The 27105-nt window shown below is 55.1% G+C and overlaps 1 protein-coding gene across 1 annotated transcript in view; it reads left to right on the top strand.

Moving 5' to 3' along the window:
* Positions 1–7530: 7530 nt before the first annotated feature.
* The window catches only part of SLIT1 (slit guidance ligand 1), a 61619-nt gene continuing 42044 nt past the window's right edge, over positions 7531–27105 (top strand). Inside the window, exons 1-4 of the mRNA XM_051799948.1 lie at positions 7531–7952; positions 19664–19735; positions 20027–20098; positions 20745–20816. Of these exons, the coding sequence (XP_051655908.1) occupies positions 7750–7952; positions 19664–19735; positions 20027–20098; positions 20745–20816 (419 nt within the window). The 5' untranslated portion in view covers positions 7531–7749. The remainder of the gene's footprint in view (positions 7953–19663; positions 19736–20026; positions 20099–20744; positions 20817–27105) is intronic.

The raw sequence follows: 27105 nt of genomic DNA, 5'->3' as shown, positions 1-27105 counted from the left end.
CAGACTTGCAAATAAGTTCTGCAGAGTGTCACTGCTATCTAAATAATTTTTTGCAAGTTGTCTTGATTTTTTTTTTTTTTTTAATAAACTGTTCTGGCCTGTTTCAGAGTTGAAATAAGATATTCTTTCTCTCTTAAATTATCATGTGTGGCTGGGAGCTGTCATGTTGCTGCTGCATCTCACTGCCTAGGGTAACAGTGTAGACAAAAAACATGAGTAGTGCTAGCGATAGATGTTGGCACCAGCCAGACCAGTTATCAGGCTTTACAATCTCATTGGCTTGGATTAACTAATATTTTTTCATGGAGCGAATAAATTACCATGTTTAGTTCTGTTTGCTCATCCCTCCAGTGAGGGTTTTGTGTTGAAGCTCATAAACTATGCAGGCACGTAGATGCCAAAATCTCCATGCTGGGTCCCACACTGACCTTCCACTTGTGCTATAGACCAGAGTGTGATCTGAACTGGTACCAGCACTCTGGCCTCATCCTGCTCCAGTCCAGCTTTGTTCCTGGGAAGTGCCCACACATGAGGAATGTGATAGGGTTGTTTCTGGGCTCCTGTGCAAGGAACCTTGATGCAAGGAGAAGCTGTCCCCAGCCACATATCACAAGTTCAGCTATTTCCCAGCACCAGCCTTTGAGGTGCTGTTTTTGGTCTGGCTCAGAGGGGGCTGAGCTTTGCTTTCCCTGCTGAGTCCCAGCTGGAGTGGGCATTACTGTGGCCCCCTCCACAGTTCTACCTCTCCCAGGCTAAAACAGCCTCCTGTGCCTTGCTCTTGGGAAGATTTTCAAATCCACCACCCAGCCCTCCCATGCAGTGCCTTATGTGATTTTTCAGAGAGAACTGTGTCCCACTTGATCCTCTGCTTTCGGCTGAAGCTCCTGTGCTGCTGGAGATTGTGATGAATGGAGGTGCAAACCTGCCTTGGCCACCGTGGCTGTGTGTAACTGGGTGCATGCACAGGTCTGTGATGTGGGGTGTCTGTGTCAGCCTGCAGTCTTTCTAGGGTTTGTTTCTTCCAATCTTTTCACTTACAAAGCCTGGGCCTTGCTCCCCTGCGGAGCAGGATCTCAGCAACCTCCTGCACAAAAGCCTCTGGCTCCATTGTGCCTCTCCCAGGCCATTCTGCAGCGGCAGCGCAAGAGGGGGCTGACAGCACACGCTGCGGGACGGGCCCCCCTGCCTGCCCCAGGCACTGGGGGCCCCCCAGATGTGCCTGAGGGGCAGGCTTGGAGATGCCTGATTCTTCCTCCCTGGTTACATCTGAGGGATGGTGGAGATGGGAAGCTGGGACTATAAATAAAGTGAAGAAAAACATAAAGAGCACTGAGAAAAGAAAGGCTGGGGAAAGAAGCTGGGGAGGGATATCCTCAAAATCAAAAATTAGCCCCTAGCATGGTCCTCCAGCTCTAAGGAGAGTCCCTGCCCACATCCAGGGCCAATTAGAGCTCTCACAAGGCAAGCTTAAACATTTTTTATCTTCTTTTCAAGTTATTTTAGCTACTGGCATCTTCTTGCGTCCTCCAGAGCCAGACCCTGGTAGCCAGTCAATCAGATTTGTTCCTCTGCTCATTCCTGCTGGTCCTTCTGCAGAACCTGCACCCTGAAAGTGCCTCTTCTACAGTGTGGAAAGTTGGATGATGGAGGCAAAGTGGGTCTGGTGGAAGCAGCTCCCTTATCACACATTGTGCAGAATCTGACTTTCTTTCAGCCTCTATTAGCTTGCGACTCTGTAAGGGCTGGGGAGAAGGAGAGAGGACACAGAGACACATGCGTACAATTTTGGGACTGACAAGATTCAGAAAGGCCACCTGCAACTGTGGAAGCACAATGAGGCCAAGTGGGCACACAGATTATTGATTACATCCCAGTGTGGGACCAACCGCCAGCTAGCCATAAATATGGAGCAGAGGCAAGCTTGTCTGCACCCAGGGCATCTTCATTAACAAAATGAGGACAGAGACACTGCCTCCCTCATCCATCAGGCTGAAGCACTCCTTATTTCTCAGGTTAGATGTTTTCCCCATTCAGGAACGTCAGTGTAGTGGGGATTTCAATATATGAAAGGGTTTGGTGGGAACAAGCCCTGTTTCTCTAACAACAGAGCCCAGTGTCTCTGCTTACCCCATGGCCAAGGTCATCAGCTGAATCCTGAAAACCCACCTGCTCCTTCTGGGAGGCAGGGTATTATGGCAGAAGAGCTGCAGTTTATGGCACCATGGAGAAATATGTCAGATGCGCTTGGCAACAGCAAATGGAAAGTTAGTCTATTAAACAGTAAATTATCCCTCCAATGCATCTTCATTGAGGAGGGTTAATGAGTGGCTGCAGGCAGAGTGAGTGGGAAAGAGTGTGTGTATGCACAGTGCGGATGTGGAACAATTGCTGCATCTGGAGACCCTGGAGCCCCTGATCCCACGCTACACCAACAATAGCATTTCCATGTGCAAGGCACTTCACAAACACCTCCTCGCGTGTGGTTTATTCAAACCAGCTTGCACTGCGCCGCAGAGCTCCCAGGCGGTTGGTGTGTCCAGCCGTGCCGGGAACAGCATCTCCCCATCTGTATCTGGGCTGCTTGGCGCCAATGTTTTCCTTGTGGGATAGAGCTGGTTTTAGGAGCCCAGGCTGCAGGGCTCAGCCCTCTGCTCAGCCATGCTACAAAGCAGGGGTGCAGTGCCTTGCTGACTTGCTGCAGTCTCCCTCCTGCTGTTCTGCAATTGTTCAAGGCAGTGAGACAGGCTGTGCTCCCCCCACCTGGACAGTCCCTTTTATGTTAGGCTGGGGCCAAATCCACCTGCTTGGGAACCTTGGCATCTCCTGCATCATCACACAGCACCCAGTGGATGCTGTTCCTTTCACTTGGTCCCAGTGGTGAAGGTCCCCAGGCAGCAGAGGTGCCCCACTCCTGCAACCACATTGGCAGAGCAATGCTGGCCATGTTTGCAGAGTGATGCCGGTGGTGTTCCTAGGGCAACACTGGCAGGGTGATGTTGGTAGTGTCTAGAGGGTGATGCTGACCATGCTTGCAGGGCGGTGCTGGCAGTTTGCAGAGCAATGCTGACCACATTCACAGAGTGATGCTATTTTTGCAGGGCAACGCTTTTGCTGTTTGCCTGTGAGGTAGGACTTGTGCCTGGAGAGATACATGAAAAAACATATCCCAGCCCTGCCTGCTGCTGCTGCTAACCAGGAGAGATTTACTGTGATCCCAGTGGCCTCAGCTGCCCGCACCACTCTATAATAAACCCATCAAGGGCATTGTCATACTGCACGAGTCCAACAGGTGCCCTAACGGGGCTGACAGGCTGGCCCGCTCCCACACAGTGCCTCACTCTCCAAAGCTGAGTGTGTCTGGCAGGACAAAGGCAGCCTGGCTTCCCAGCACGAGCTGAGCTGGCCAGGCATGACAGACGTGGGCAGCCCGCCTGTGCGAGATCTCTGGGGGACACTGAGAAGCTGAAAGTTATGGAGGCTCTGCTCCCAACACATCCCCAGCTGGGTCTTGTGGCCACTGCTCCTGAACCAGGTGTGTTTTAGTAGTGTTGCTTGCAGTAGAATTCAAAGTACAGCCCCAGTGCAAGGGAAGACGGATCCTCCTGTTGGCAACATCCTCAGTAGGGAAGTTGGACCAGGCATCATGCATGCATGGGTTTGTGTGGCAATACTTTGGTAGTGGTGGGGCTTCTGTGAGATACTGCTAGAAGCTTCCTTCATGTCCAGTGGAGACAGTGACAGCCAGCTCCAAGACAGATCGACCACTGGCCAAGGCTGAGCCCATCAGCGACAGTGGTAGCAGCTCTGGGATAATTTCAGAAAGGGGAAAAGCTGCTGCACAACACCAGCAGCAGCTGGGGAGAAGACAGAGAAAATGTGAGAGCAACAACTCTGCAGAAACCCAGGTCAGTGAAAGAGGAGGGGGAGGAGGTGTTACAGGCATCTGTTCCAGACTCCCCTGCAGTCTGTGGTGAAGAGCAGGTTGAGGCAGGGTGTGCCCCTGCAGCCCATGGAGGACCACAGTGAAGCAGACATTCATCTGCAGCCTGTGGAGGACCCCACACCAGAGCAGGTGGATGCCCAAGGGAGGAGTGTGAGAAGTCCATGCCCTGAGGAAGAAGAAACAGCAGAGACAAAGTGTGATGAACTGACCACAGCTCCCATTCCCCATCCCCTTGTGCCACTGGTAGGGAGGAGATAAAGGAAACTGGGAGTGAAGTTGAGCCCAGGAAGAAAAGAGGTATGGCTGGAAGGTGTTTTTAAGATTTGGTTTTATTCTTTATTATCCTACTCTAATTTGCTTAGTAACAAATTAAACTAATTTCCCCAAGTCAAGTCTGTTTTGCCCGTGTTGGAAACTGGTGAGTGATCTCTCCCTGCCATTATCTTGACCCATGAGCCTTTCATTATATTTTCTCTCCCCTGTCCAGCTGAGGAGGGGAGGGACAGAGTGGCTTTGGAGGGCACCTGGCATCCAGCCAGTGCCAACCCACCAAAACCCTCTTGCCTGTGTTTTAAACACTTCTGCTCTGCAGCAGTGCCTGATCCCACCCTGGGAAGGGCTGAGTGCTGCTGTGGACAGGTGACAGCCACAGCACTGCTTCGAAGCACAGCATAAATGCCACAGCAAGTATGGGCCAGGATGTGCTGCCTCCTGTCCACATGCCTTGGTGTGGGGTGCAGCACACTGCCTGGAAGCCCAGGCATGCTGGAAGGTGCTATTAGCCACCAGTGGCACTGACAGGGACACAGAGACAGCCCAGCCTGTGGGAGAATTAACGGGGGCAAGCTATGACCCATCCTGGGTGGGTGGAAATGCCTGGATGCTGCCCTGGCAGGCTTGGCTTAAAACTGGCAGCAATTTTTTGTTTGAAGCTTTGTAGCTGCTTCGCATCTCTTTGCACGACAGGTCTGGCGCGTACCCTGGAATCCTTCCCCGAATCTTCCCATGAAAACTCCTACAAAAAAAGCTTCTGCTTCATTTTAACCAAACCCAGAGCCCATCAGACAATCCAGATGGTCTCTCTCTCTATCAAGCAGTTTGGCCCAAATCCCGGTGGCAGACGGCAGGACCAGGCCTCCCCTGATAAAGAAGTTTGGGGTTTATTTTTCTCTCTGCTCCTCATCCATATTCAGAGGCACCCTGGGCTTTTCCCAGGCAGCTGTTGCTCTCTGAAGCCCACCCCATCAGGGTGCCTGGGTGATTTGGGATCACCCTAACACACCAGGAGCTGAGGTGTGGAAGGAGAGTCTTGGTGCACAGCCTGTCCCCCCACCCTGCTGTCCTGGCTCGCTCAGCCACTGTCATATTGGCAGCCCTGGAAGGGGGTTGCTTTTGCAATGCAGCAGCTGCCAAGGGGTCGGCCGTGTCTGGCAGCCCAGCTCAGTGGGATGCCCCGTGGTGCCGGGTCATGGGGAGCTGGCTGCGTAGCAGGCGGAGACAAAAGCTCCCACACAACAGCAGGAGTTGAGGTAAACAGGAGAAAATGTGGGTGTTGGCCCGAAATGGGGTTTTCAGCCTCCCAGCCCTATATGCCTGGAACCAGGGTAGGTGATGGTGGGCTCCAGGTCAGCCCCTGCCAGGCACTCCCTGTGTCAAGACCATGGCCCTGGCAGTAACTGACTGGGTGTTGCTACAGCTGGACACAGAGATGGAGGGAGCCTGTTTTTTCTGCAGATCACAAGGATTTGCCTGAGGCCAGTGCATGCAGAAGGGAGGAAACAAGATCTCTTGTTCCCTCCTGTCTTCCCGCAGGCATCAGAGGTAAAGGGCAGGTTAGGAAGACCCAGTTCTGCTCTGCTGGCCAAGGGGTGAGGGGAAGTTTGGGAGGGAGGAGGATCACAAGCATCACATTGATAGTGGCCAGCTTTGGGGAACACTAAGCCACTCTGAAACAACCTTCATGCCCCAAAATTCAGCTGAGGTATTTAGTACAGGGCCTTTTTATGTGCCATTGCCACCAGGGTCTCCCTGGGAGCCCCAGGACAGGCTGCAGGGCCACCTCTGCAAAAGCTGTGCCAGCGGAGGGTCGGGTCCCAGAGTCCTGGGAAGCAGCTCATCTTCCTCTCTGTCAGGACTGCTGGGTAGCAACGGGGAACAAACCCCTTTCATCCATCTCAGGCACAGCTTCCTCCTGGGATTGGGGCCAGAGGAAGGAGATGTCACAAAAATGCAGACAGATGATGGGAGCCAGCATTCGGGATGGGAAAGGGCTGCTGATCTGGGCCAAGCTGGTGCAACCCTGTGTGTGTGTGTGTGTGAGGTGGCCCTCGCTGGAGCAGGACCCCATGCAGACACCTGCCTCTCGCACTGATTAAGGAGCTTGTGGAGCTCCATATGCAGAGGGCATTGATTTAAGAGGCACTCCTGCTCCTGAGATCTGCCACCATCCCTGCAAATATCCTGTTGAGTGGGGAAATGAGTGTGCAGCAGGGTGTCCTTGCTCACACACCTCTCCTCCCGCTGTTGTGCAGTGCAACAGGCTCCCATCTACCCTCCTTCCATGGGTTTCATTGCTGAGAAGGACATCTGTGGCAGTTGTTGCCAGCACCCAAGGCTCTGTTTAGCACCTCGAAATGCCTGTTGTTTTTTTAAGGACTCAGCTCTTGGAGCCATGGGGTTGTGAGTGTTTCAGGTGTCATTTATAAAACAGGTGACCAGCCCTCCTGATTACATGCTCTTGCTTTATACTTGCAGACCTCAGCGAAGAAAATGGAAGGTAATAAAATGAATGCAATGCTCACATTTCTGAGATAGCAACCGTTTGGGGCCAAGCTTACAAGACTTCTTGGCTTCACTTCTTTTTGCATTGAAATAGGTATATTTTGCCTCTTTCTTCCCAATGGATCAGCCACAAAGACATTTTTGTTACTTTATTTCCTAAGATGTTTTCTCCAGAGTGGTAAAGAACACAGCTAATGCCACAGACGGGACTTCAAGATTTGCTGTCTGTGTGGGGGGCAAAGAGCAAAGCATTCCAAGTCCTCTCTGTGTGCTGGGTTGCTCAGCCACAGGAGTCCCATGCACATACCAGGTACCATCCCGGCTAACGAGAGCCAGCCAGCCTGCCGTGCAGTCCCCGCAGGTTGCCAGGACCCCGCGCCTCACCTGGGCTCTGTGGATGATGAGACGTGGCTTCGGGCTGCCAGGTGGGAGATAGGCCAAGCCTCCCTGGAGCACATCAGGGGATGTGAAAGTTTTTGGCACCCCTCGAGGAGAGGTGGAAATGCTCTGCCTGTGACCTCCCGGCTCACAGGTTGCTTCTTAGGTCTCTGCCAGTCCCCGGGATGCCGCTGCCCGCCACCCGGTATTCCGCAGCCATCTCCCGGGGAGGCTCGGCTGCCCCACAGGGCAACCGCACTGTCCCGGGTGGGGGGACCGAGCCTGAGCCCACCTTGCTGCACGGCCGGGGCGGTGCAGAGCCCCGACGGCTCCGGCTGCCGAAGTGCCGATGCCCTGCCCGGCCAGGACCTCTGCTACCTCCGCCGCCGCGGGTACCGGGGGAGCGGGGAGGGGCGGAGGCGGTGGCGGGGGGGCCCGTCGGGGCGGGCAGGGCGGGAGGGAGGAGCCAGCGCGGGGGCTGAGCCTGGGCTGCGGGATGGGGCGGCAGTGAGGGTGGGCGGGTGTGCGCCGACGGGGCTCTCGCCCCGCAGCCGAGCCGTGCCGAGCCGAACGGCGGCGAGCCCAGCTCCGCTCCGCTCCCCGGTGATGCGCGGCGGCCGCGCCGCCTGACCCTCCTGCCCGCTGCCATGGCGGCCCCGACCCCCGGAGGGGCGGCGGGGGTCCCGGCGGGGCTGCGGGCCGCCGCCTGGCTGCTGGCGTGCGCCGCGCTGTGCCGGGGCCGCGCCGCCGCCTGCCCGCCGCTGTGCGCCTGCAGCGGCACCACGGTGGACTGCCACGGCTCGGCCCTGCGCGCCGTGCCCCGCAGCATCCCCCGCGGCACCGAGCGCCTGTGAGTACCGCCGGGCTTTGTCCGCCGCCGGCGGGCGTGCGGCGGCGCGGGTGCGGGAGCCCGGCGGGGCGCTGGGTCCGGGGGGCTTGTCCTGGGCGACCGTGTACGAAAGCGCATGGGGAGCCAGTGCGGGTGCCCCACGGGGCTGCGGGGGCAAGAGCCCCGCGCGGGGTGCGGTGGGCGCTCAGGAGCCTGTCAGGAGTGTGTGCGGGACCCCGTCAGGGGATGCGTGTGCAAGAAGCTGTCCGTGGCGGGGGTGTGCACCAGCCTGTCCACTGTGCAAGTGCCCACCGTGTCTCTTAAGGGCAGTATTTGCGCAAATGCCTGTGGGGCCACGGCCGCCCGCTGAAAAGGTGCGTGTACGAGAACCCGGTGGGGCGAGCGATGAGCGGCGTCCCGCTACGCGCGGGGCTTGGGTGTGTGTATGAGTGCTCGTCCAGGGAGTGCGTGTGCAGGATCTTGTTGGGTGAGTGTACGTGCATCATCCCCTCCGTGAGGGGTGTGCAATAGCCTGTCGAGGTGGTGGTGAGCAGTGTGTGTGAGAGCGCCTGCTGGGGCACAGTGTGTGTGCAAGCCTTTCTCTGTGGGAGAGGTGTGCAAGGGGTCCGGCATGCGCGAGAACCCACGCGTGCCAGTCCGTGTGCAAGCACGTAGAGTGGGGTTGGGATTGGAGCTGTGCCTGAGCGGGTGGGTTGCTCCAGGGGGAGCCTTTGCACTGGGGCAGACCAAAATGGGCTGCGAGCCCCATGGCACCCACGGGCAGGTGTGACTTGTCACAGGATACCCACACAGCTGGAATAGAGTTCTCTGAGGGCCCCTGTCACCCCAAGCCCCTACCCGTACTGGGCATCCCTTTGTCCCTGTGAAACCCTCCTGGGAGTGCTGCACATGGTGCTAGGATTAGGTCCCATTCCCCTCTGCTCCCCTTGGGACCTCCCCAGGGTGTGACCAGCCTCCAGCCATGCACACAGCTCACCCAACCCCACCAGTCCCCTGTGCCTGCACCTCATTGCTCATCAAAGCCCTTGCCAGGTCCCCAGGGGTCATGAGGGGTGTCCCTGGCTCTCTGGGCTGGACCCTCATAAAGAAAGCTTTTCTCTCACAGTCACGGTCCAGCTGGCTGCGTGGGTCCTGTGTCACCCGCTGAGCTCCCCTGAGCAGGATGGGTGCCTCTTTGCTGCTGCCCCTGGCTGGGCAGGTTTCCCTGCTGGGGATCCTGTGGCTGCAGGGGGTCCCCACCCCAGGGAGAGCAGCGTGAGCTGACTGTGTCGAAGCCACTGCAGGTGGCAGGTTCCTGGCATGCAGGTGTCCCCCTTCCCAACAGGAGAGCAGCCTCCTTAGCCTCTCCCCTCCACTCAGTAGCAGCAGGTGGCCCATCCCAGGGACTGCAGTGGAGCATAGTGGCACAGTAGCCCTCAACCCCTGTCCCTGGGGCCAGGCTGCCCCTACATCCCTCTTGCAGTGCAGGGAAGTGTTGAGCTGTTGCCTCCTTGGGCAGTAGAGCTGAAGGATGCATCCTGGGAAGCTACACAGGGGTCTCCTGGCCCTGTGCTGTGCTGCTTGTGGCTCCTGGAGTGTGAATGTGCCCTTTGCCTGCAGCTGGGCAGAGACCTGTCAGGCAGGGACTACAGGGAGGCACTGCAGGCAGCGTCGCAGCTGCCAGGGCTGCACCCAGCATGCAGCACTGGGAGCTCTGTGGGATACCACTTCAGAGGAGTATTTTCTTCTCCCACCATAATTATCCTCATACAAATGATTACTACCCAGCACAGCAACCAGGCTTCTGTGAGCTGCCATCTCATAGACCTGGATTCTGAGGTCTAAGACAGGATCCCCCTTTCCTCGGTGCCCAGAGTAGGGGTAAGGTTTGTATATAACTTGCACCAGCCCTTTCTGCCTTTCAGGGAGCTCAGAGGGCTCCTCAGCATCAGCTTTCCATGCACTTGGGTGCAGGATGCTGGGGGAGTGTGTGCATTGAGCCCCCACCTCTGCCTGCTGGGCAGGTGCTCAGCATGAGGCAATGCTGGAGTGGGCTGATGGAGGATGCCCCTGGTGGGTGTCTCACTCCTGTCTTGGCAGGGCATTTCTCCCCCTATGGCAGTGGGCCCTGTTTGCTGTCTCCTGTTTCTGCCTCCACTGATCTGGTCCTCCATATCCACACCGCCCAGCAGCATTGAGTTTTCTGTATTTTCATGCAGCTGGTGATGCTGGATCTGCTGGCTGGGCTGAGCTAGTCATGCTGCTCTCTCATGGGTGTTGTCTATTGGATAACTACTTCCTACTGTGTTGCACACCCTTGCAGGTGCTTGAGGGTGTCTTTGCAGAGCAGGTCTGTCTCCGACAGCGAAATCCTGCTGTAACAGCTCTTAAGTGAGTTTGAGTTCCCTGTAAAGAGGCTGCAACCTCACAGTCTCCAGCTCCTCACTGCTTGATGGAGTGAGGTCAGCTAGCAATCACAGGAGCCTGCAGCAGGATCTGTGCTCAGGACTTGCTCTCTCCAGGGGCAGGCTCTCTGTGGGAAGTCATCAGGCTCTCATCAGTGCTCTCCACTGCCTGCCTCTTTTCCCAAGCCTCAAGATGCAAAGTGTGAGCAGTGCCAATCTTGCCATGCATCCCACAGTGCTGGTGAGCAGTGGTGTCCATGCTGTTGTATTTCTCACCTGTTGCATGGCAGTGCAGTGTTTGGAGGCTCCAGGCTTTCTCCAGTCTCCCACTTGACCTTCAGTCAAACCCCTGGACAGGGCAGCACTTGCTGCTGTGGCCATGCCTGCTGGTGCTGCCAAAGTCATTGTGGGGGCTCAGTCAGCAATGTCCTGTAGTGAGGTCTGAGCTCTGTTGCTTTTGAAATACACCCTTTCCCTTTGAAGAGGGAATTATTTGCCTTGCAGAGTCACTGCAGCTTTGGAGAATCATGGGCTGGGGAAAAATCGTCTTGTCTTCTGCTTCAGGGTTTCCCGTGAGCTGTCTCCCTGGTGCCATGCTGTTGGCAGAGGATAAGGGCTGCAGACGTGTCTAGGATGGAGCGTGAGGGATGGCTGCTCGGGGGGGACACAGGACCCCTCTTCCCTTGCACCAGGGCACAGCACATTGCTCCCTAAGTGCCTTCTAGTCTGCAACCCAACATAAATGGGGGTTTATGCACCTCCCTCTGATTGGATCATGCACCTAGCAAAGAGGGTTTTGCTGCAGCAAAGCGGGAAGCAGCAAAGTCTCTGGGCACTTGCATGGCTGCCTGCACTCCTGCCTATGCCTCTGGCAAGCTTGATAGAGCTGGTCCTGAAGGCATTGTAGGCAGGATGGGTGATAATCCTCCAGCACTACAGTGTTATCTGCTCCCAGGAGTCCCTCAGGCCTCAGCCACCAGAGAGAAGGGCACAGTTCTTGTCCCCGTTAGCTTGCTTTTCTTTCTTTCTTTCTTTCTTTTTTCCTTTGAACGTGTCTCTGAAGAGCACACTGCCCTGTCACAGAGGTGGGCTGATCTCTCCAAGCCAGCAGGATCAGTGCAAATTTGCCACTATCAAATGGCGGCTTCCAGCCCAGTTCTTTGCATGTGGGGGATGAATTGAGTTAAATGGTGTTGCACTCGCTCCTGCTTTTGAAGTTTTCAGCTGAAAGCTGAGAATTGCCCTACTCACCCCTTTTGCCTCCTCTCCAATGGGCTGAACATCCCCCATCTCACAATGGGCTGTGCAGAGCCCCTCTCCCCTGTATGAAGGGAAGCAGAGCTGGGTTTGGGCATCGCCATCACTGCATCCCCTTTGGCTCTGGCTTTTCCTTTCAGGGTCCTTGGCCTCAGCATTTCATCAAGGTTTCTGTTTGCCTTGTTTCCAAAGTTGGGGTGTGCCTGTGCTGAAATGGGCCCTATCTAGGCTGCAGCCAGCTCTGCCACCCCCTGTCTGCATTGGTGAAGACAAGAGGCACTGAGGTCCAGCCTTCGGGTATGGGAACACGATGCCAGGACAGCCGCACCTGAAGCACACTCACATGCTGCCCAACCATCCCCTGCCAAAATTCCAGCAGTGAGCTCTTGTTCAGAGCATGTTTAATTCATCACCTGCATCTACCTCTCACCAGTTAATCAAAATGTCTTGCAGCAGCAAAGCTGGTGTATTGCAGCAGCACTTGTGCATTCCACACCAGTTGTTGGGCTGCTGCTCCTTTCTGGGGCTTTGGGGAATGTTCATTCTTAGGAAGCACCTCAAGAGAGTCAACCTCTCCCCTTCCTGGAGTGCTCGGGCAACTTTGCAGTGAGCAGACTAGTTGCAGAGGGACTTTGCAGGCTTTGCAGAGTTCTGGGGCAGGATGCAGGACCTATATTCAGCCAGAGCAGTACTTGGCTGGCCCTGCTGCCCTCAGTTCTTGGGAGAGCCAGTGCTGGGCACTGGGAGGATGTGGACAGGCTTGGGAAGGCAGCCTGCTCAGCCCGCTGCAGTGGCTTCCTTGGGAGCCTTCCTGGACAGAGGAAATTTGCAATTCTATTCCAATTTCTCCCTTCAGCTACGTCCAAGGCAGATGCTGTCTATATATTGCCATGGTAACGCTGCGTTCTCCCTCTCCATGGAATTGCACGCTGGAAAAATATTAGTTTAAAAAACTATGTGGTGTTTGTATTGACTGAAGTCGAGGCTGATAGCAGAGGATCTATTGTCCCCTGGTTGGGAAAAGTCACCAGTAACAGGCAATAAAGCTGGGCGAATTGGCCTCTGGTGACCACTTCTCACCCCACACAGCAATTGCTTCTCTATAAACCCTTCCCTGGCTCTGTTTTATTGCATCCTTTAAAACAGATATTTTTGCCTTAAATGTGCTGCCACTGTGGTCCTTCAGAGTGATGCACTGCTAACAGCAATTCCTCGCTGCTGAGGTGGGAGCAAGGAAGGGGAATTGTTTCAGCTTTAATTCTGGGTCTGTGATGTGCACCTTCAAACGCCCTTGCTGCTGTCCCCAGAGCCTGCAGCCCCAGGGTGAGCTGGGCACAGTGGCAGTGGTGCCAGTGCAGGGTAGCACACATTTTGCTTTGCTTTGAGTTTCATTCTCCCCTACTTCATTGTTTTCTATGGAACCTCCAGCCGGGAGAAAGAGCGACACAGATATAAAAGGCCAGGGATGCACAAGACACCCCCAAGGGGCAACAGAGCCCACAGCCTGAGGGAACAGAGGGGATTTGGGGTGCCACCAGGGTGGCGGGGGCAGAGAAAGGGTGTCCTGTCCAGGGAAAGGTGTACAAACCCATGACCCTGCATTGAGAGGGGCTTTTCCTGTATTCCCACTCCAATTTGCTCCCTGGGAACCTGGTGCAGGCAAGCATGCACAGGAGAGCAAAATGGGCAACCAGGGGAGTCTGTCTTTGTCTCACTTCCAAGTCCTTCATGGTTCCCTGCCTGCTCCAGAGGTGCTTAGCCCCACGACGCATCCTCTTTATTGCTACTGAAATAATCTTTCATAAAACCTGAGAGGCAAGGAGATGTTTTTGTGCATGTTTTGCTGAAAAGCAGTAAAAAACCAGTTGTGCGTTAGCAAATGGCCTCATCCCTGGGGATGTCAGACCCAGATCACTGCTCCCTGGCAGGCTTCCAGCGTGAGTAGCTCCAAGGCCAGCTCCGGCAGCTGGCCCCTGTCCCCACTGAGGGGACAGCCGGGGACGGCTGCAGTGGCAGGAGCGGTGAGGGGAACAGAGGTTTTCCAGGCTGCAATTAGCAATGTGAGCACTGAGAAGGATAGTTTGCAGGCAGGTCCTTAGGGTTGCAGCACTGCTAGAAGCTGTAAGGGAATGAAGTGGGATGGAGGGAACCTCTCCATGATGTTGGTGCGGGGTCAGTCCCAGGCTGTCCCCCCTGGTACCATCTCAGACCTCCCTGCCACATTCAGGCTCAGAGGCTGTGCTGACTGTCTGCTTCCCTGGCATGCATTTTGGATGCACTTGCTGCTCAAAATAGCAGAGGCAAGTGTCCTATGGGGGAGAGAGGCTGCTAGGAGGAGGAAGATCAGGAAAAAGGGAAATTAATTTTTCAAGCGATGCAGCCAAGGAGCAGCCCTGGGCACCAAAAGTGGGAGAGATGCAAGCTCCTGGCCCTGGATATTTCTTGGTAGGAGGAAGCCCTAGGTCCCAAATGGGATGCACCATGAGACCTAGCTGGTGCAGTACTGAGCAGGCACCTTTAACCAAGCACTTCAGGTGCACTTGTCTTCCTAAACCAAGGAGGTTTGCTGAGGAAGATGCAGGATGTATTGGAACAAAATCTGATGAGTGGCAGGATGAAGCCTAAGGGCTGGGCAAACTCCCTTGCCCTGGGAAGCAGAGGAGGTAGGGCCCAGCTCCTTACCAGGCTACTCAGCATAGCACAAAAAGCCAAATTTTGTGGGTATCCAGGCTGTTTTCTTGTCTGTCTCAGTTTCCTCATTTGTGGAACAGAAATGACCTGCTGCCTTTTCTCTCTCCCATCGGGGCTGAGGGAGGTTATTTATTTATTTTTAACCCGAAGGTGACACACCACAATGCGCACGAAAGTGTAAAGCATTCCCTGACTGTGAGTGGCTAATGGCCGTGGCATGAAAACCCCAGAGAACAGAAAGCCTTCCGGATCCTCACTGTTACTTCATGATCGATGCTGTTTGTAACACTTAAAAATCTGTCGTGATGATAACCTGCTGTAGTACCTCGTAAAAGCTTACAGAGCCTCCTGCGCTCTGGGGGCCAATGCTGTGCTTGGGGCTGGGTTCCCCTTTGACTAAGGGCAGTGATGCTGAGATGAGCACAGCTGCTCTCGGGGCTCTCCTTGCTGGGCACATCACCCTGCAGGCATCTGATAGGGGTGGTGCTGGCAAGGCATTTTCTCTCTGGGGTGTACAGCATCCTTAAAGGGACTTTGATGAATCCTGTGGGCTCTTTACTATTTTTAAGGGGTCTGGTCAGAACAGGGATGGAAAGGAAAAGGAGGAGAAGGTGCTGAGCCCCTTGTGCAGCTGTAAGCCCAGGGTGTGGGTGCCCAGGGTCCCCTCCCCAAGCAGCAGGCAGCAGTACCTTGTAACCCCCTTGTACCTCACATGGAGTCAGCACCCAGCCATGCCCATATGGGCTGCAGGGAGCTGGTGAATGGGGTGAGCATCCCTCTCTGCCAGTGCTGGAGGGGACCAGCTCTCCTGGGACTGGGAAAGGCTCTTACCCTGCCTTTTGCTGCTTGAGCAGCTCAGCAAGCCTGTGCTGGGACTTAGTTACATTTAAGCAGCCGGGTGAAATCTTGAGAAGACTTGAAAAATGCAATAAAAGTGTAGGATGAAAGGTTGCAGCTGCTCTGCCCCCCAGTTCTGAGCACAGGGGCCAGTCTGGGGTCTGAGCCTCATCCATGTTTCCATTAGCTGTCTGTGTGATGGGACACAAGCTGCTTATGACAGTTGCAGATGCCACCAGGCCGGGAGAGATGCAAGAGGGCTGGAGACGGGGCTGAGATTTTGAAGTGGGTTTGGTGAACAGGAAGAATGGACTGACAGAAAGGATGTTGTTGCCTGCAGACTCAAGGAAAGTGTTTGGTGGGAGCACAGATGTGGAATGGGAGCACGAGCAGAGGGGGTCCTGCCCCTGCACGGCAGAGAGGCCCCAGGGGAGGGCTACGCCCCCAGGGCTGGGGGCTTGTTGGGGGGAATGGAGATGGGAGAGGGGCCTGCGTGGGCAAGGCAGGAGCCTGATCTCTGCACCATGGTGGTAGGCAGGGATGGGGTTCATCTGCAGTGAAGGGGGGTCAGGTCAGAGTTTTGTTAAAGGTTCTTGAGGCAGGAGCAGTGACGTCCCGGAGCAGGGCACAGGGGAGTGTTAGTCTCTGTCCTTGAAGGAGCAATGCATGCATCTGCCTGGATTGATGGAGGGTGGCAGAGGTACTGCTTGGGGTGCATGACCTTACAGCCTTCATTTCTCTGCTTCCCTGATTATTATCTGGCACTGCTGGCTCCAGCTGGGGTCAAGGCTCTGGGATGAGCTGCTGGGAGGGGAGCCATGCCCTTAGGGGCTGATGCTCCGAGCCATAAGCAGGAAAGCAGGAACAGCAGAGCAGTAGAGAACTTGGAGGGAGGGACATGTTACATGAAAAATGGGACTGCCAGCCTCGCTGGCACCAGGGCAGCAGCGGCCCTCAGAGTAGGTACTGCAGGAGCACGGATCCTTCTCTGCCAGCCCCTGCAGTCACTGCCTGGGCGCTGTGGGCACCTGCTCTATACTGGTGCTGGCAGGGCTGGGGTACATTTTGCTGCTTTTGGGTGCAAATGCTGGGATTCATCTCACAGAGTTTCCCTCTACTTTCTCAAAAGCAGGAGTCCAGGGAGCACAGCAGTTATGATTTCTGCCTTGTTGGAGAGTGGAGCGGAGCTGAGCCACAAGGACAGGAGTCACGTGTGTGCCGAATAGCTGATGCTTTGCAATGGAGTATGGATAGTGGGATTGCACTGTCTGCTTCTTCCCGCTCCTGATAAATCAGTGCCCAGGGAAATATCACTCATGTTGGCTGTATTTAATAAATTAACTCTCAGCATTTGTGCTCTCTGAGGTTGTTACTGAGTTACTGTAGCTCCAAACCCTGCAAAGGGAAAAGACACATTGGACCCCCTGGGAATGGAATAAGCCATCCAAAGCTAGAAACCAAATATAAACCCAGACTATGCAAATCCAGTCTAACGAACCCTGCTACAGCACAGACATCCCATCTGGGAGTGGGATGATCCACAAGCAGTGTAGCAAAGGGACTGCTTGTTTTAATGACTTTCCTCTTCCCAGGGCAAAATGGGAAGGGGGGTTTCTAAAACTTGAAGGTTGAAAATGAAAATTCACTGTCTCACCAGTGGCAGTGTGAGATTTGGGGTGCTGGGGGGCAGAGGAGGACAGCCTGGATGAACTTGAGGATACTTTCTCATGTTAAAACCTCTGGATTAACATGGAAAGAGCACACCCTGTCTCTGCTTTCAAGTCACAGTCCAGAAATGCAACCAATCCACAGGGCAGCTCCCCAGACACATCAGTCCTTATTGAAGCTCTGTTCCGTGGGGCAGGGCAGGGTGTTTCGCTTCACTAGGAAAGGGCATGGAGGCAGCGGGTGAGCAGCTGAGCAGCAGGGATCTGGCTTTCTGGGCACTGCAGACTGTAATTTATCTCCATGAGGAACTGAAGGGGTTTTAGAGGGGAAAAATGTCATGAAGTTAAATGGCAGTGTTGCCTCGGCATCCTTACAAATAAGCTTTACCTGCTGTTCGTTCCCGTCTTGGTTGCAAAGGCCATCATTTACCTGAACAAAGGCATGGAGGGATGCTGGGAGCAGTTGTCAGAGAGCATGCAGGGCCAGTCCCCAAGGGAGTGGAGCTGTCAGAGGGCCCTGGGATACTGTCCCACTCGGGAATTGCCACCAGCCTCAGTGCTGGAATACCCCAAGGTTGCTCAGGGAGCATGCAGGCTGGAAGTGGGCTGGGTGGGCAGCACAGCTGACCCCCAGGATAGCTCATCCTGCCTGGTCCTCCTGGTGCTGAAGTCTTTTGGTTCTGGCTGCACTGTCCCACAAGGTGCCTGGGAGAGAGGACAGAGCCTGGTTTTGGCACATTTGGAGAAAACGAATCTTGGGGCTGGGGTTTCTCCCTGCCTTTAGCTGACTCCGGGGCTGTGGCCCATCAGGTGGGCACACGTCTGCACGTACCAAGCCACCACATGTGACACATGAGACATTTAACACACCCCAGTGCTTCGTGCCTGGGACTAACATCCTGGCCACAGCTTTTGCTCCCCGGGAGAGGGTCAGGACTGAGCCCTGCAGAGCACATCCTTAAAGGTTGGAGCCCCAGTGATCCTGCTATGCTCGCTGAGTGCTGGCCGTACAGGGAGACGGAGGAGCCGTGGGGCTGCAGAGCCCGAGTGTGGGTTTCAGTTTAATCACTGGGGCTGAGGAACCTCTATTCATTCCCGCTTGCATTCATCTGTGTCCTAGTAACGTGCTCTCCCAACCTCCTTCCCAACACAGGCGCACACGGCTGGATAATGGCAGGAGCCCGGCAATCTTTGCACTGAATAGCGGTGTAATTACGAGGCTATAATGGCGAGCTGGAACTCATTAGCCATTATCAGCCGTTTCAGCAGGACAATGACAGCACCCCGGGGTGCGCGGCTGCGCTGGGTACAGCCAGCAGCCCTACACGCTGCTCGGCGGCCCGAGGCCAGCCTGCCGCTGACCTTGGCCCCTCGAATGGCTGCAGAGAGCGGTGGAGGGAGGCTTTGGTTCTGGATGGGAATGACAGACTTTGTATTCAGCCCCTCGTGTGACACGGGGCATTCCCGCTGTCAGGGCTCAGGAAGTTACAGAGCCCTGGGTGCTGGAGTCCTGCCCATGCACTCCAAACTGCTCTGGGGTGGCACCCTCCTACCTCTTCCCTTCCCTAGCAGCTCATCCCTTCCTTGACTGCCTCCCCCTCCTGTAGTTTGTTTTCCTCTTCATTTCTGTCTCTGAGTTCGATGCAGACAGTGGATCTCCAGCATGGGAGCCTTCCCCAGCCCTTGCGTTCCCGTGGGCATCGTCTGTCTCCAGCACATGCCGTGGGCAGATTGGCCTCATGGCAAGGAGCAGACGCTGCTGTGCTTCATGCTGCCAAGGGGGGAGACTCTCTCCTGCAATGGGGGGGTTGCACAGGGACCCCTGGCTCTGCAGAGTGTGGGTCCCAGGGCTGATGGTCCTGCTCTTCCTACAGTAATCACATCCCATAATGTGGAAAGACATGGCAAAACTAAGGCTGTGAGGTGCAAATCTCCGTGGGTCCCAGCTTGATGTATTTTAAAGCTGGATAATCCTAGCAGGGGCATGCTGGAGAGCATGGCTGGGGAGAACTGGGGTAGGTGTAGCTGGCAGGCTAGGAGCAGAGCCCCTGCCATGTGCACGTCCAGCAGCAGAGCACACAATGTCCTGGTGCTCAGCAGAGCCTGGGCAGGACAGATGTCATGGGGGGTGTGTAGGCACCCCTTATTTCCCCAGCAGGGAGAGAAAGGAGGGACAGCATCTCTCTTCTGGCTGGATTGCCTGTCCCTGTGCTCACCCAGGGCTTTTGCACGACAGAGTGATGCCACAAAGCATCTTGTCCTGTGCAAGCATCTCTTGGCAGGTGAAACTTGAAATGTGGCTTATTCTTTGGGTAGGGTGTGAGATGGCTGCACACTGAACTGGTTGTTATATGTGTGGGTATCTTGCAGTTGGGTATTTGGAGGGATCCTGCTGTTCTGGGGGACATTTGTTCATTTTCTTATTAGCCCTGCCTTCTCTGAGCAGCTCTGTATGTTTGGGATGACCCTACCAGGTGTTTGCTGCATTTCCAGAGCAGGGTGACATACATCAAGTCAGGCTTATTTCATTGCTAAGGGCTCTAGGGCTTCTGTCCCAAGGGGGGCATCCATCATGGGGACAGAGGGAGTTGGACAGCCCCTTCCTCTTGTTGCCATATTATCCATGAAAGATGGCAGCTTACACACTACTGGCCAGCCAGACTTCTGTGTACCCAGCACTGCTGGCTGTTGAGGATGAGGGTCCTCTCTGGAGCCAGCGGCCAGCCCAGCCATTTCTGGTGAGTGGCACAGAATTGCCTCAGCCACTGCTGTCCTTTGGGTCCTCTCTGCCATTTTTTGGGAGGTACTGGGGAGGCTCAGTGCCTGGCCACCTCCTGAGCGCTTCTTTGCTGATTTCTGTCTCTTCTCTCTGCAGGGAACTCAATGGCAACAACATAACACGGATCAACAAGAATGACTTTGCTGGGCTGAAGCAGCTCCGCGTCCTGTGAGTTTCTGATGAGGGGCTGCCTGCCCCGACCTTGGCAGATACTGTACTTGGCTTGTGGCCCCTCCTGGGGCTGCTAGAGATGGTCAGCCTCTTGCTCAGGGCATCTCCCAGCAGGGCTGGAGGGTATTGTGTTGAGCTGAGTATGGTGGGCTTCCAGCTGGAAGAGAGAGGGGCGAAAGAGATTGGGTTGTGTTGAGGGGATAGTGGGTGAGGTGGTCCTGGGTCAAGAGAAGTGATGGGGGCACTGGGGACTACCTTTCCAGAAAGCTGACCCCCTTCTCTCTGCAGGCAGCTGATGGAAAACCAGATCAGCATAGTGGAGCGTGGAGCGTTCGATGACATGAAGGAGCTTGAGCGGCTGTGAGTGCCTGGGCATGGAAGAGGGTTTAAGGGGGGCTACTGGGTTTAGTTGCAGAGAGCATCCTTTCCTTTTTGCCTTAAACGTATTGGTGCTGCTGGACTTCAAACAGCTTCTCTTCTGCACGGCAGCAGTATTTTACAGTGTAGCAAGCAAACCTATTTGTGTTTCTATAGATCTTAAAGTCTTTTCTGATGCTTTTGAGGTGAGGAGCAGGTTAAACAAAAATCATTTTTGCTGTATCAGCTGTCCTGTGTGTTAGCGAGGGAGCCCTAAGTTCTGGTCCAGTACTCAGTAAAATAGCTCAGCAGTTTAAAAATCCCAAGCTGCTCGAGCAAATATGAGGAGCTGAGTGAGCAGCAGGTTAAGAGCGCAGTTAAGCAGCAGTCAGCAGTTAACAGCTTGGAGTCCTCTCTGCATGTAATTACAGCATTGTGAGTGAGTCTATTAATGCCCCGTTGGTTGTCCCCACCTGGGAGTGTGGTGGGCGGGATAGGGGTGTCCTTGCCAGGTGGGATGCTCTGCTCTCTTGGCCCCCCTGAGTGAGCCAAAGCACCCAGCTGTGCCTGCCACAGCCGGTTGGGTTGCAGGTGGGGTCATTGCTTTGCCCCCCCACCCAAATCCTGACCCTTTCTTCTTTCCTTGCAGACGGCTGAACCGCAACCAGCTGCACACCCTGCCCGAGCTCCTCTTCCAGAACAATCAGGCGCTCTCACGGCTGTAAGTACCTTCCGTGCCTGTGGGGCTCCCCTGCCCAGCGGTGATGTGGGCTCACTTGTGGGACTGCATGGGTTTTGGAGGGGCACTGATGTCCCGGGAGGGTGCTGCTTCTGGAGAGTTGTGCTGGTGCCTTGTCCCGGTGATGGCTCACTGTGTGGCAGGGGAATGCACCCTGTTTCTGTGTGACCACAGCATGCAGCATGTCAGGAAATTGGCTGTGACTTGCAGAAGACCTGAGACTGGCACTGTTAGGGATGTTTTGTAATGCATGGGTATGTGGCAGGAGGGGCTGGCAGTTTGGGCTGGGTCTGGCATCGCAGAGCTGTGCCTCCACAGTGTCAGTTGCAGAGGTGCTGAGCTCCACAACCTCCTCCTTGGGCGTGGATCACAGGCTCTGGAGTAGGGTGCCCTTATAGGCTAGACTAGGTTGTCATGAAGGAAGGGTGAAAGAGGATGTCCCTAAGGAGGTCACATCCTGCATGGAGACCTCTGTAGGGTACAGAGAGCCCCACAGCCCTGCTCAAGAGCTGCCTTTCTGTGGGTGTCTGGGGAAAGAGGCAGAGGCCGTGCCTGGGGCAGATCCAGCCTCTCATGCCTGCTGCCCCCACTCCACACTGCTCTGCCTGCCTCCATCCCTGCTTGTCCCTCTGCACCCGCAAACACCCCCAGGGACTGTCTCTTGTCCGGAAAGCCCCAGCTCCACAGACCTCTCTGCTCTTCCTCCCTCTGTGCATCAGCAGGCTGCCTGGAGAGGGCTGCTGGGGTTTTGATAAATATTCTCTTTTCTATATTGGCTTTCCCTTGCCTGGGGCTGCTTTGCTTGGGCAGTGGTGCTGTCAGCAGTGCCAGCATTGTTCAAACAAAACATTTACAGGCTCTCAGCTATGTCAGGCACCACGTATATTGGGAAGGGGACTGTGAGAAGGAGAGGATGTGTGCCAGACTGGGGCTGGTGCTCTGCATCACTCAGAAAAGCAGCTTACACCCTGTGGCTGATTTGCAGTGCATCAGAGCAGGGTGGTTGTAGCTGGGACGCGAGCTTTCTGCTTACTGCATCTTGTATCTCCATTTCTCAGCAGTGAGATGAGGATGCCAGGTCCCTGCTGGGTCAGGGCAGGAATGGATGAAATAGCTGAATGGGCTGAGACCTTTCCAGGACAGACCTTTCCTGGCCATGCTGGGGCCAGGCAGCCCTGCCTGTACGGGCAGGCTGCGGCTGATTTGTTCCAATAGTGCCAGGGAGTCAGTCCTGGAGTCCAGCCGGAGGCGGTGTAATGAAGGGTTAAAACGCCGTGTGGGTTGCCAGCATGGGATGTGTGAAGTGGTGGACAGGCGCCAAAGATGGGCCTAGGTAATGGCAGCTGATAGCACAGGCGTTCAATTAATTATCAAATGGCATTTGTTGAGCTCAGCTGTGCAATATCGTGGCGCCAGCAAGGGCCCATCCTCCTCCAGCCACCCATTGCATAACAGAAACATGGGCAAGAGAGTTATTTTCCAAACATCAGTGTTTCCCTTTTAATCTTGCCTAGATTTCAATACCAGGCTTTTTCAAAAAGCAAACCCTAACGATTGATCAGGGAGATGCAGAAGGGCAGCTCTTGGGAGGGCTGTACAGTGTGCTCCTCCACAGCCCCTGGGCTCGTGTGGATCCAGGGCTGTACCACGGTGTGCACGGGGCTGTACACACCCTCACACCCTGTGCACGAGACTGTACGTTCTGCCGTGGGTTGAAGAGGGCTATGCAAGATGCTCCTTGCAGCCACCTCGTGCTCAGGTGCATTTCAGCCTCTTCCTGTTGTTTTACTGCAATGTGTTAATTGTTTCAAACCTATTCCCTGACACCCTGTCTTGAAGCTCTTTTCTGGCTGTCTCTGACATGGCAAACTCTGCCTGGACACCAGCACCTGGAGCTATTTTTGCACAATCTGGGGCTTTGTGCACGGCTCAGATTTTGCAGCTCCTTTACTGTAACTGGTCCTGCATCTTGGTGAACTCTGATGCTCACTTGGAGCAGAGGATCCCTGCAGTGAGCTGTGGGACTGGCGACAGGGGACACACTGAGCCACCTGCCACTCTCCTCTGCAGCACATTGCCCCACACTCATTACTGAGGGTAGGGGTGCAGCACTAGGGTCTGCCCAGGTAGCACATCAGGAGCCACTGCCCTGGCAGAGCCTTGAGTTCTGCATTTGGGCAGCAGAGCCTTGTGTATCAGAGGACCTGCTGCTCCCTCTCCTTGATGCTGCCTGTTGCTGAGGTGCTTAAGGATGTTTTGGGGGGGGATAGTGGGGCAGGGGGTGCCTGAGGCAGCTCGTCTAGACACATATGCTGGCTTAGCATGAGGTGGGATCTGGACGAGTGCTAGTCCAGCCGGTGCAAGAGGTCATAAGGACACTCTTAAATTGCTGCAAACCTGGGTCAGGCTACGGGGATATGAGTCAGTGGGGAACAGGTTTAAGCTAAATTGAAATCAGCTTGCCTTGAACCGAAATTGGAGCCTCCCCACTGGGCTTTGCACTTATTTAACTGCTGAAATGGATCTGGGGTGGCCCCACTGCTCAGTGACCCCTCCCTGCCCCAGGAGCAGTCTGGGACCCGTGCTGGTCCAGGAAGAGAGGGTTCTTACCAGAACCATGCTCTTGCAAATCCTGGTCTCCAAAACATTTCCAGCAAACAGGGCCTGTGCAGGCTTCTCCTTGACCTGCCCACTGCAGCCACCCATGGCATGCTCCTCAAGTGCCTGGAGTCCCTGCTAGGTCCTCATGCCCTGCCAGCATTGTACTGGGAGGTCTTGAATTAGCAAAAACTGTCTCAATGAGTTGGGTTGGGATCTGTTTAGTTGGGAAATGAGGCTACCAGGTGGAAGCTGAAGCAGAAAGCCAGGGGTGGATGCAGGAACCAGTGGGGGTTGCTTAGATGGGTACTTGGATGCTGGCCTGGATGCTCCAGCCTCTTCTAGATGTAGTCTTGATGCACCTCTCGCAGCACATCAGTAGCATGGCAACAGATTAAGGCAAGTCTGTTGAATTAAGGATATGTGATACCCATAAGAGCAGTTTCCCACTGTACCTTGAGCCTGATGAAAATCTCTCATGAGCCCAAGAGGAGGCCCTCAGGCTCGGGTCAGGATGGAGAGATCTTTGTCCACCTCCTGGGTCTGAGTGTCAGAGCCTAATCCACGTTGGTGGTACTTTGTGGTCTCCCAGCCTGGCTCAAGCTGCAATTAGTTACTCGGATCTTGGCTATAAAGAGCATTTGTGCATTGGGATAATGGAAAGGGTTGGAGTTAAACCTGATCCGTTGGGGCTTAAATAAACTGGGGAATGGCAGGAAAGGGCCAACAGAAAGCAAACCTCAAATAACGGCATGGGGGAGGTGAGACGCCTGGAGAGGAATGTTTTCCCCTCGGAATTTGGGAATATTGAGCTGACGCCTGCCCGGAGCCTGTCTCGGTCTGAGATGGTGGGGTGGGGGGGCTGTGCCAGCACCTTGGCAGTGGGGCCAGGAGGCAGGGGGACGCTCTGCATGGCCTCCCTTATTTATGTCTGCCACAACGAGCGGGTAACTCATTAAGCAGCCCTGTTGGCTGGAAATGGTGCTGATCTGAGGTTTCGCTGAAGAGCGCCTGACCCCAGTGACCCATTCTCAAACTGGGTTTAATTAAACTGTCAGCACTGGACGGAAGAACAAAGCATCGTGGGCTTGGGGGGGGGCAGGGTCCCCTGGCAGCTCACTGGGGAAGAGCACATCTCCTGCGAGGTGGAGAGCTGATAAAAAATGAATCTTTCCTTCCATCATGGATTACCCAGGCAAGAAGGTGACCTCTGCTATTGCAGTGCCCAGCGCTGGTCCCCAGTGTGTCACAGCCGTACACATCTTGGCTCAGCACCGGTACCTGGCATGCCAGGAGCCGTGGTAGACCTTCCTTCAGCATCTCTCCCAAGCTGGCAGGAGTTTTTATTTTTCTTGGTTTCCCTTCACAAAAGAGAAAGCAAGCAGAGTTTCTCTCTGCTCTCTTGGGAAGGATGGGGGAAAGATGGGAGAGGAGTTTTGTAGCACTCTCTCCCTTTTCTGCCCACCTCCCCTTAAAACCTCCTCCTGTTTCTAAGCCCCTTTGGGAGTCCTGCATGAGGGAAGCAAGGAGGAGAGAGGAGTCTGGGATGGCTGTAGCAGCAGGGTGAGGACAGAAATGCTGTGGGCGCATCATCAGGGAGGCAAAGACGTGGGCTGTCGAAATGTGCTAAAGGCAGCCAGGATGGCTATAAATAAATGGTTTTCTCCAAGGGAAGCCGAGCGGATGCGAGGGAAGAGAGGAGCAGTGGGTGCTTGGCTGTGAGGAGCTCTGGGGAGATGCTCCTGCAGGAAAGCTGCAATCCCGGATGGATCCCCCCAGGAGCAGCTGCCCAGTGGTTTCCCTCAGCAAAAGCTGCAACAGCTGCTCCATGCTCAGACAGAGTGGGAGCTGAGAAAGGGTGAGCAGAGAGTGTGGGGGGAAAAAAGTCTTGTCTTCTTCCTTCTGAAGATTTAGGACATGGGCTGTAGACTGTCAGCTCCTGTCAGACCCATGCCAGCAAAAATGGTGTAGGAGATGGTGCCACGTCCTAGCTGGCAGCCAAGCCCAGGGGGAAGGGCTGCGGTGCTGCTCTGCTGTCTGTAAGGGCAGGGGCTCCCTGGAAACAGCATTAACATCTCAATCAGGGCTGGTGACTTTCTGAGCCAGGGACATGTGAAATGTTGTAGGAGCTCGGGGGATTGTCACGCTCCTGTGAGACTCTCTTCCTGCAGCCGGAGCCTGCAAAGGATTAGCAAGGCTCTACAACTACCTCTGTCTGGGAGTTGACAGAGGGACCAGGGGTATTTAAAGATCTGGGTGACGATGGAGTTCTGAGCTGTTGCAGAGAGCACTGCAGCTGGGTGTCCTGCCTGGGTAGGAGAGGTGATGTTATGGTGAGCTCTGGAGCTAGTTCCTCGCACCACCACTGAATTTGGCTAAACCTAGCCCTAATTGCCTTTAGAAAAGCAGGAAGAGAAAAATAGGGGGCTGCTAAATAACTTGAGAAAATGCAAATTACATCCTTCGAGAAGGAGAGGATCACAACCACACGAGAGGAAGCTGTGAGCTGAGTAGTAGCAAAACAGGGTGACAAGTGAAAAAGGAGCTGTCACAGAAAGGAATAACAAAACAGGCCCCGCTCAGATGGGGCTGGCTGCGCGTAGGAGGTGTTGCTTGCGAGACTGTACCAGTGACCATTCCTCTTGGGGCTGCACTGGGAAAACCCCCAGGCAGAGAAAGGAGAGATGGAGAAAAAAGTGTGTGCTCGGCTGGATAAAGGAGTGGTCCCATGCCCCCACAGTGGGTGGTCGTGCTGGTGCCAGGTGGGCGGTGTGGGTGTCAGGTGGGGACGCTCTCTGAGGAATGCATGTGCCACAGCTCTGCTCCCCTCCCAGTGTGGGGGACTTGCCTGAGCCTTGGTTTAAATTTAATGGGGGATTTTCAGTGCCTGCCAGCCTGGCTCCCTGAAAATGCTGCTCTGGTGGTGGGCTGGCTCTCCTGTGCCAGACACCCACCCAGTCATCCCACGGTCACTCCTGTGGGGCTCTGGCTGAGGTTCACCACCTCCAGTGAGGTTTTGTGCTGGTTCTGCAGCCAGTGAGCTCGGCTAGTGCCCAGGAGCCTGCAGCCACCATGTGGGAAGGGGTCTGTGGGCACAGCATTGTGTTTTCATCTTCCCATGCTGGAGCAGGATCGCTTTGGTTCCCTGGGCACGTGCCCCTTTGCTCTTTGCACAGATGTGTGCATGCTGATGTTCTTGTGCAGAGGTCTGTGGTCCAAGAGCAAAGTGCCAAGGTCAGAGCAGAGAGCAGCTCCCCTGGAGCAAATCTCCCTGCTTCCCGTTCCCCAACATCCCACATTTTGTCCCAGCTTCCCCTCCAGCAGCATCCCCCTCCCCTTGTCGGGTGAGGGCCAAGTGTCCCTGCTGTCACCATGCCCACGTTTCGGACTCCGGGTGCCGTACCCCCTCACGCTCCCCAACAAAGCCCCTTCTGTCAGGGACAGAGTAGGGCTGGGGGGGGCAGGCTGGGATGTGTCCCCCCGAATACCAATGAGTAGGGGGAGTGTGTTTACCCCTGTAGCTGGGGTAGAGAGGGAGCCACGGGGTCTGTATGCTGCAAGACCCCCCCCACCAGCCAGGGGGAGGGGGAAAGGGAAGGGAGGCCTCTCTGCAGTCCCCGGGAACAAAGAGTCAGTGTGGCTCGTGACAGCTCTAAGGAAACGCAGGAAAACA

Source organism: Manacus candei, unplaced genomic scaffold (assembly GCF_025592945.1).
Source record: "Manacus candei isolate 608988 ecotype Guabito, Panama unplaced genomic scaffold, ASM2559294v1 h1tg000050l, whole genome shotgun sequence".
NCBI lineage: Eukaryota > Metazoa > Chordata > Aves > Passeriformes > Pipridae > Manacus > Manacus candei.
The sequence above is the reverse complement of the archived record's forward strand: the minus strand, read 5'-3'. Positions and strand labels throughout refer to the sequence as shown.